This window comes from Malus sylvestris, chromosome 5, assembly GCF_916048215.2.
Source record: "Malus sylvestris chromosome 5, drMalSylv7.2, whole genome shotgun sequence".
Lineage (NCBI taxonomy): Eukaryota > Viridiplantae > Streptophyta > Magnoliopsida > Rosales > Rosaceae > Malus > Malus sylvestris.
This window is the reverse complement of record NC_062264.1, coordinates 42095823-42105669: the sequence shown is the minus strand read 5'-3', so window position 1 is coordinate 42105669 and position 9847 is coordinate 42095823. Positions and strand designations below refer to the sequence as shown.

The 9847-nt window shown below is 41.0% G+C and overlaps 1 protein-coding gene across 1 annotated transcript; it reads right to left on the bottom strand.

Annotated features, from left to right (window-relative positions):
- Window positions 1-4590: 4590 nt before the first annotated feature.
- LOC126623010 (CBL-interacting serine/threonine-protein kinase 12-like) lies at window positions 4591-6593 on the bottom strand. Its single transcript, XM_050291685.1, has one exon. It carries the CDS (start codon window positions 6397-6399, stop codon window positions 4894-4896), a length of 1506 nt encoding a protein of 501 aa, XP_050147642.1. The 5' UTR covers window positions 6400-6593; the 3' UTR covers window positions 4591-4893.
- Between the last annotated feature and the right edge of the window lie 3254 nt (window positions 6594-9847).

The window sequence follows — 9847 nt, the reverse complement described above, 5'->3', positions numbered from 1 at the left end:
TTCACGTGCTCAACTTTGGCAGAGAACTTTGGCAAAGTTTTCTGTGGTACCCATGAGCTATTGTTGCGTGTGGGAAGTGGGTGATTGAACAGTAAGATTCATGTGTTTTCTACTTCCCCAGAAGTCTTCGACAGAATGCCCATAATTTCCGCAAAGCTGAGTGTGCGTGTGACAGGTGCTGACAAGGCTGGAAAAGTAGGTGCCTCTTCGATTTCTGAGATCGGCCCTCGTGGTCTCTGGGGAGCCCAGCTTTTGAGAAAGCGAGCGCCTCTTCAATTTCTGAGACCAGCCTTCGTGGTCTTTGAGCAGCCCAACTTTTGAGAAAGCAAACGCCTCTTAGATTTCTGAGATCAACCCTCGTGATCTCTAAGCAGCCCAGCTTTTGAGAAAGCAAACGCCTCTTCGATTTCTGAGCAGGCGCCTCTTCGATTTCTGAAGCTCCGTCGAGTGCAGATTTTTATAAGGGCTAGCATTAAGTTCTAAAGCACACTTGAATCTCCACCAGTAGAAGCTTCATTCTTGCACTTCTAAGATCTTGATTTGTCCGACCTCTTCTCTCTTCAACACCTTTGAAAATGTCTGGCCCCTCCGACCGTCGTTTTGACTTGAACCTTGTTGAAGAGGCAGCCCCGCCTTCTCCAGACAACATATGGCGCCCATCCTTCGTCTCCCCTACTGGTCCTCTTACCGTTGGGGATTCCGTGATGAAGAATGATATGACCGCTGCGGTGGTGGCCAGGAACCTTCTCACTCCCAAAGATAACAGACTACTTTCCAAACGGTCTGATGAGTTAGCTGTTAAGGATTCGCTGGCTCTCAGTGTTCAGTGTGCAGGTTCTGTGTCTAATATGGCCCAACGCCTATTTGCTCGAACCCGCCAAGTTGAATCATTGGCGGCTGAAGTGATGAGTCTCAAACAGGAGATTAGAGGGCTCAAGCATGAGAATAAACAGTTGCACCGGCTCGCACATGACTATGCTACAAACATGAAGAGGAAGCTTGACCAGATGAAGGAAACTGATGGTCAGGTTTTACTTGATCATCAGAGATTTGTAGGTTTGTTCCAAAGGCATTTATTGCCTTCGTCTTCTGGGGTTGTACCGCGTAATGAAGCTCCAAATGATCAACCTCTGATGCCTCCTCCTTCTAGGGTTCTGTCCAGTACTGAGGCTCCAAATGATCCCCCTCCGGTGCCTTCTCTTTCTGGGGCTCTACCGACTGCTGAGACTTCTCCTAAGCAACCTTTGTGAAGGCTCCCTCTTGTGTGTTTATTTTGACTCATGTATATGTACATATTTGTAGCTTATCGGGGATATCAATAAATAAGCTTTCCTTCATTTCAACGTATTGTGTTAAATACACCAAAGCCTTCTTCGCTAAGTTCTTTGAATTTTCTTTTGTTGAAGCTTGTATGTTGAAGCTTTCTGAGTGGAGCATGTAGGTTGGGGTAGTGTTCCCTTAATTTTCCGAGTGAGGAAAACTTCTCGGTTGGAGACTTGGAAAATCCAAGTCACTGAGTGGGATCGGCTATATGAATCTTAGAACGCCATTGTGCTCGATCCTGTGTCATGTCCTTCGTTAGATCCAAGTACTCTAAGTCTTTTCTTAGAGTCTCTTCCAAAGTTTTCCTAGGTCTTCCTCTACCCCTTCGGCCCTGAACCTCTGTCCCATCGTCGCATCTTCTAATCGGAGCGTCAGTAGGCCTTCTTTGCACATGTCCAAACCACCGTAACCGATTTTCTCTCATCTTTCCTTCAATTTCGGCTACTCCTACTTTACCCCGGATATCCTCATTCCTAATCTTATCCTTTCTTGTGTGCCCACACATCCAACGAAGCATCCTCATCTCCGCTACACCCATTTTGTGTACGTGTTGATGTTTCACCGCCCAACATTCTGTGCCATACAGCATCGCCGGCCTTATTGCCGTCCTATAAAATTTTCCCTTGAGCTTCAGTGGCATACGGCGGTCACATAACACGCCGGATGCACTCTTCCACTTCATCCATCCAGCTTGTATTCTATGGTTGAGATCTCCATCTAATTCTCCGTTCTTTTGCAAGATAGATCCTAGGTAACGAAAACGGTCGCTCTTTGGTATTTCTTGATCTCCGATCCTCACCCCTAACTCGTTTTGGCCTCCATTTGCACTGAACTTGCACTCCATATATTCTGTCTTTGATCGGCTTAGTCGAAGACCTTTAGATTCCAACACTTCTCTCCAAAGGTTAAGCTTTGCATTTACCCCTTCCTGAGTTTCATCTATCAACACTATATCGTCTGCGAAAAGCATACACCAAGGAATATCATCTTGAATATGTCTTGTTAACTCATCCATTACCAACGCAAAAAGGTAAGGACTTAAGGATGAGCCTTGATGTAATCCTACAGTTATGGGAAAGCTTTCGGTTTGTCCTTCATGAGTTCTTACGGCAGTCTTTGCTCCTTCATACATATCCTTTATAGCTTGGATATATGCTACTCGTACTCCTTTCTTCTCTAAAATCCTCCAAAGAATGTCTCTTGGGACCCTATCATACGCTTTTTCCAAATCTATAAAGACCATGTGTAAATCCTTTTTCCCATCTCTATATCTTTCCATCAATCTTCGTAAGAGATAGATTGCCTCCATGGTTGAGCGCCCTGGCATGAACCCGAATTGGTTGTCCGAAACCCGTGTCTCTTGCCTCAATCTATGCTCAATGACTCTCTCCCAGAGCTTCATTGTATGACTCATTAGCTTAATACCCCTATAGTTCATGCAATTTTGTACGTCGCCCTTATTCTTGTAGATAGGCACCAAAGTGCTCGTTCGCCACTCATTTGGCATCTTCTTCGTTTTCAAAATCCTATTGAAAAGGTCAGTGAGCCATGTTATACCTGTCTCTCCCAAAAGTTTCCACACTTCGATTGGTATATCGTCTGGGCCTATTGCTTTTTTATGCTTCATCTTCTTCAAAGCTACAACCACTTCTTCCTTCCGGATTCGACGATAAAAAGAGTAGTTTCTACACTCTTCTGAGTTACTCAACTCCCCTAAAGAAGCACTCATTTCATGTCCTTCATTGAAAAGATTATGAAAATAACCTCTCCATCTGTCTTTAACCGCGTTCTCTGTAGCAAGAACCTTTCCATCCTCATCCTTGATGCACCTCACTTGGTTTAGGTCCCTTGTCTTCTTTTCCCTTGCTCTAGATAGTTTATAGATATCCAACTCTCCTTCTTTGGTATCTAGTCGTTTATACATATCGTCGTAAGCCGCTAACTTAGCTTCTCTGACAGCTTTCTTCGCCTCTTGCTTCGCTTTTCTATACCTTTCACCATTTTCATCGGTCCTCTCCTTGTATAAGGCTTTACAACATTCCTTCTTAGCCTTCACCTTTGTTTGTACCTCCTCATTCCACCACCAAGATTCCTTTTGGTGTGGGGCAAAGCCCTTGGACTCTCCTAATACCTCTTTTGCTACTTTTCGGATACAACTAGCCATGGAATCCCACATTTGGCTAGCTTCCCCCTCTCTATCCCACACACATTGGGTGATTACCTTCTCTTTGAAAATGACTTGTGCATAAAAATGCAGATCCAAAGTGGTCCATGGCTTCAAATCCTAACATCCTTTCTATCCCCACCATTTCACCCAATTTGGGTGATGAAACTGACCTCTCCAATTCATTGCAGAAAATAAAAGTTTGACCTAAATGTGCAGCCATGTCGAAGAGAGGAAGGGAACTGGGCAATCCAACAAAATGCGACTCAACTAGGTCGAAACCAGATACCCATATATGGAAAGTGTGGACAAAACATCCGCCACAATGGCGTATCCAGTGTAGGCAAGTCTTTCTCGTGTTTACCGAGAGAGACTTACGCGAACTCAACGTTGTTAACTCAAGATTGCAGAAAGCATCAAAGAGTGCAAAATCAGTCGCAAAAAGGAGATTTTCTATATGCATAGGTATGCAATGTATTGCTCAACTGGACGATTAGATTTTAACTGTTCAAAAGATGAAACCATCGTATCTAACAACTTAAAAGATCCCACAACACAATGTATGCAAAACATTAATGACAATGTTTTAAAAGGCGAAGGCAAAGCCAAGACATTTCATGGATACACCCGCCAGGCGAAAGCCTTGAGGTGTGAGACCTAAAATTATTAATATATATATAGCTATATATAATGTAATCCACAATAGAGTCAAAATCAAACATATAGAGTTGAAATCAAACATTATAGAAGAATAATCAACAATCAAATAAAAAATTTCTTCACTGCAGGTGAGAAACCCTAACCTTTAAAAAACAAAAAACAAAAAAAAAAAAAACGCCCCAGCTGACGCTGAGGCATGCCTCGACGCTTTAGGTGAGTTCAAGCCTACTCCCGCTGGACAGAGGCGTTTTCCTCACAGCCCCACCTCGAAGGTTGCCTAGGCGCACCTCAAGGCTTGTTTTTTAAAACACTGGTTAATGCATTGTAGAACTTTTGCGCAAAAATAGTAACTACTCATTCAGGAAGGACAAAATCCTAACGATTTTACTTCCCACAAATGTCATCAAAATCCACTGCAATTATGTTATAAGAACAAAAGAGTATATTGTTATGGATTTTTTATATCATAAATAATATAAGCATATACACTCATACATTCAGCCACCACAAACACATCCAAGGTATGAATTGAAATTTTGAATTCCATTCTCTGTAATCTAATCTATAGCTTTCTCGATACAAGAACAGAGCTTACATTACATAGCAAGTATCTAAAAGCTCCACCTAATTGCAAAAACAAAACCATAAGAAACAGAAAAAAAATCAATGAAAGATGAACCTTTACATTAGCCTCAGAAAATCAGAAAACAAGAGATTGAATCGTACCGATATCCCATTCTTCTTCCCTATTCAGTATCCGAAGGTAGATAAGGAGCGGGAGCGGGAGCAGCAGCGGTAGCACCAGCAGCACTCTCCTCAATCATCAAGTTCTGCAACCCCGGTCTCAATTCGGTATTACAAAACTGCTCGTACTCAGCTCTGTCCCCTGCTTTCTTCTTAACCTCCAACACCACCAACTTAGGCGTAAGTTCGAATATCTCAGCCGCAATTGTCAATGGCCCCTTAACACCTTCCCTAGACCCTTCCAAGCTCACTCTGCAATCCTTCTTCCTCACCGAAAAGCTCACGACTTTCGCTATCTCCTCCAATTTCGATATGATGGTCGAAACAGGGGCGCCCGACACAAACCTCGGCTCCTCTCCCCGCTCCTCAAACAACCCGGACAAATCAAACCCGGGGGAAAACGAGATTATATCAAACGCATTAAGGCTAGCCGGTCTGGGTAAAGATGTAATCTTTCTTCTGGTCTCAAACTCCGCCTCAGATTCCGACATACAATCTGAAACAGAGCTCACATCACTAAACCTGTCCTCCTCATCATCATCAACAACATTGCAGAGCCGATCATCGTGATCAATGTAAAACTTGATGTGCTTAAAACCCTTTTTAAACCACCGATTCTCCATAACATCCGGGATTGTAATCCTCGACTCCGGATTAGTGTCGAGAAGGCGGGATAGAAGCCTAACAAGCTCGGCACTGAACCATCTGGGGCATCGAAATTCGCCTTTGTAGATCTTCTTGTACATCGCCATAACATTCTGGTCATGGAAGGGTAAATATCCAGCCATGAGCACAAACAAAACAACCCCACAAGACCAAATATCCACCTTCGCGGCGTCGTACCCTTTCCGGCCCAAAACCTCCGGGGCGACGTACGCCGGCGTGCCGCAAAACGTGTGAAAGAGACCATCTTGTCGAATTTCATCAGAAACCGCGCTCAACCCAAAATCGGAAACCTTGAGGTCTCCGTTCTCGTCGAGCAATAGGTTCTCCGGCTTCAAATCGCGGTGATAGACGCCGCGGGCGTGGCAGAATCCGACGGCGGAGACTAGCTGCTGGAAGTACTTCCTCGCCACTTCCTCCTTCAGCCGGCCCTTTGCGACCTTGTTAAAGAGCTCGCCGCCGCGGACGTATTCCATCACGAAATAGATCTTGGCTTTCGTGGCCATGACCTCGAAAAGCTGGACGATGTTCGGGTGGCGAACGCGGCGGAGGATCGAGATCTCCCGCTTTATGTGAGCGATCAAACCGCCCTTGAGGATCTTCTCCTTGTCGATGACTTTGATTGCGACGCTCTCGTTGGTTTTGACGTTTTTGGCGAGGTATACTTTGGCGAAGGTGCCATGGCCGAGGAGTTTGCCGATTTCGAAGCGACCCAGAAGCAGAGCAGGGCAGTTTTTGGATTTGCTGGTCGTGCGGGTGGGAGATGTGGCGGTGGTTGGGCTTGAGGGGGTGGAGGGGGTGGAAGTGCTGCCGTTGTCGGTGGTTTTGGGTTTGAGGTCTGCCATTCCTTGGGGAATGGACGGCCGGTCCTCTCTCTCTCGATTTCTCAAAGTAGGGATTTTTTGTGTTATTGTTTTTATTGGTGATTTGAATGATTGAATTTCTTAGGCTTTTTGTGGAGTTTGGGAATTGTTGGGATGTGGCTTGTTGGTTTGTTGGGAGTTTGTAATTTTGATTTTTGAGTGGTGGGTGTAAAAAGGAGACGTTTCTCATAGGGTAGGAGTAATATACCCTCAACCCCTCCGATATTTTGCTTTTTTTTTTTTTTCTATTTTTGTTTTTATTTTTTTATAGTTCAAATTTTAAAATTTAAATAGTTGTGTGCCACGGTTTGGGACCTACCGCTCAGGCACCTAAACAGGTCTCGACGGATTAGGTGGATTTAAGTAAATTCATTATATATCATATAAATAAGTGTCTACTTATACTTTAAAAACATATAATTTTATTAAAATTCATAAACTGCAAAATAAAGTGACATATAGATCACCACGTTAGAAGATAATAAAAACATGATAAATAAGTATATAATGTGTGTTCATCAGTATTCAACAAGTCTCTTAAGATTATTGAAAAAAAAATTAAAATGCAAAATAAATGTTATTTATTTTTTGTCTGAATGAAAGTCGCGACTTATGTGGGTCTGAACAGTCTAGGCGCATTTCTTAATTTTCGAAGGCCTAGGAATTAATCGGGAGCGATCTCCAACCGTCTAGACATGGCTAAGCGGGAACTTCATAGTTGTCTCTTTTTTTTTGTTAGAAAAGGCTAAGTTTTGTTGTAACATAAAAAAAAAAAAGGGTTAAGTTTTTGGTAGCAACTGACCCAAATTCCGAAACGCAAAAGATGTATAATATAAAGTTAGTTGCATATTTATTTATTGTTTTGGTTAAGACCATTATTTAGTTTATTGGTCATCAATCTAACCATATTATGCTAATGGTGACCAATTGTTTTTAAACAAAAATGTTTTGCGACAACTTTTATGTCAAATGTTCCCCTCTTACAATCGCATGTGACAAATATATTCTCACAAAACAATAGGAGTCTATTATATTAATAAGTTGGTGAAAGATACTTAACAATATTGTTATATAACAAGTTAAAAAAATATATCATTTTATGGGAAGTAGGCGTCTTTGAAATAACCATGCACTTATTGTCAAGCATCACGTTGCAAGTTCGCAAATTGAAACCTCAAAAAGTTAGTATCGTTATTTCACGCGAAAGATTAAGAGTCAAATTTTTATCGGAAATGTTGACATACAACTGCAAACTTTTTAACTAAAAGAGAAAATTATTTACCAAAAAGAGAGATTAAAATAAATAATAAAAATGCCAATGGAATTTGCTCAAAATCAAAGCAGAACATGCTAACAACATGAGAGCTGCAACTTCTATGGTGGACGGCTCATTGTAAATTAATTTGAATCATATTATTGTTAATTCTTTGTCAAGCTACGTCAATTTCATCTTTCTTTTAATATAAATAATATCATTTATTAAAATATATATATATAAATAAAAACGTAAATTAATCTGGTAGATATATATACAAAGTTTAAGGGCTCTTTCTGTGTTGGAACAGTCAATCATCTCAGGATCCAGAGGGAGACGTGAGACCTGGCTAGCTTATTTCCAACCAAGTAATATCCAACCACCGTCTGGCTAACTGGTGCGTTTTACACAATGATGCTGACTACGTCACACCTAGGACCTAGGCAATCTATTTCTTATGTAATTCATAAACGATTAACTTATAATATTGTCACAAATGCGTGGATGTTGTTATAATATGTGGCACAATACGATGACACAACCTCATCATGAGACAAATGTAAGACTCAACATCTATATGAAAGAAATGCTAAAAAGACTCTCAAAGTGAGATTATGGACTCTCTGTCACTTCACGATTTTTACACAATATTTTATACTGTTGGTACAAAAATTGTGCCAAAAACATGAGGTGAGGAAGAGTCTATAGAGAATCTCACGTTTGAGAGTCTCCTTAGCATTTTTCATGTACGTGATTAACACTACTAAACTAATTGTATATTAATTAATCCTAGTTTGTTTCATTTACTTTTTTATGTTTAAAGAGTACTATGAATTATTGTGTATCGTAATTTATTTTGAACAATTTTGTGAATCGACCACTTGTGGTTGGACATAAACATGACACAAGTACACATGTATCAATCTAAACATGACTTTGTTTGTACACGACATGTTGTAAGTAAGTTTCTCTCCACTTAATGTCTTAGACAAGTTATCTTTCTTTGATACAAGTAACATAGATGCATAAGTGTATGCTTTAAAGTTTAAAGCACTTCAACTACAAATACATTGCTAAACAATTTTCAAGGAAAATGCTAAGGTGACAATCTTTTTATATCACAATTATAAACCACCGTATATGACAAGTATATGACAAGTGATGTGTCATGCCAAGTCATTTAAAGCAATCCAAGTGTATTTTAAAACTTTTAGTCTCTTAATTAAACTAATTACAAAACATCTCTAAGGAAGATGTTAAAACTGCTACTTTGACATAGAATAGTAAAATTCTCTCAAACCGAGCCTTAAGTTTCTGTTGACCCTAAAAACTACCAAGCCTACGTGACACGCAAGCCGAGTAATTAATAAGCTAACTACGTCCTTCAGTTGTGTGCGAGGCGGTTAACTTGTCAGCCGAGCTCGGCCGGGGAGTAGAATGTGTTGATGTCGCGTTGGACACGCTGCTAACTTATTGATCTTGCGACTGCGGCCGAGGAAGGAACACGTCTCGGCCTTCGGGTTCTAGAGCCTAAAGACAAGGCTGCTAGTTCTGTGAAGTTCAATATCAAATATTAAATTCGGCTTTCAATGTGCCGAATGTAGTAACCTATAACACCTTACTTTGCCGAGAAGGCTGATGAGATAACCTCTACCAACAAGGACTCGAAAATCCTTGTCAACCGAGACTTGGATAAATAATCAGTCGGTTTATAAGTAGTGTTATTTATCCAAACTAAAAGTTCTCCTCAGTTGGCTGATTCTACGGCTCCATTGTTGTTTATCCAAATTGAAGATGTGTTGGCTGGAAGAAATGGGAGAAGGATAAAATTCTCAAGGTGGATGAGAAGTTTTGCGCAGGACAATTTGTGTGTTGATTTGAAAGGGTCTTGAATGATGCAAAATGCCTTGTATTTATAGAAAACTTGCTTGATGTGTCATACTATCGTAGGATTTGACTTGTGGAATACTATCCTGATGCTAGACGTATCAAAGCATTGACCTTCTCCCGTACGTTGCTAATATGCATGTATTTGAAATTATCCTTAAGATAATTCTCATGTACAAGTGCATTTAATCTTCCACGTGGAAGCCATATAATGCTCCCTTATTGTTTGTCTCATCAGTGCAAACCCATTGCAGCAAAAAATGTAATCATTATCTTCCATCACCTTGC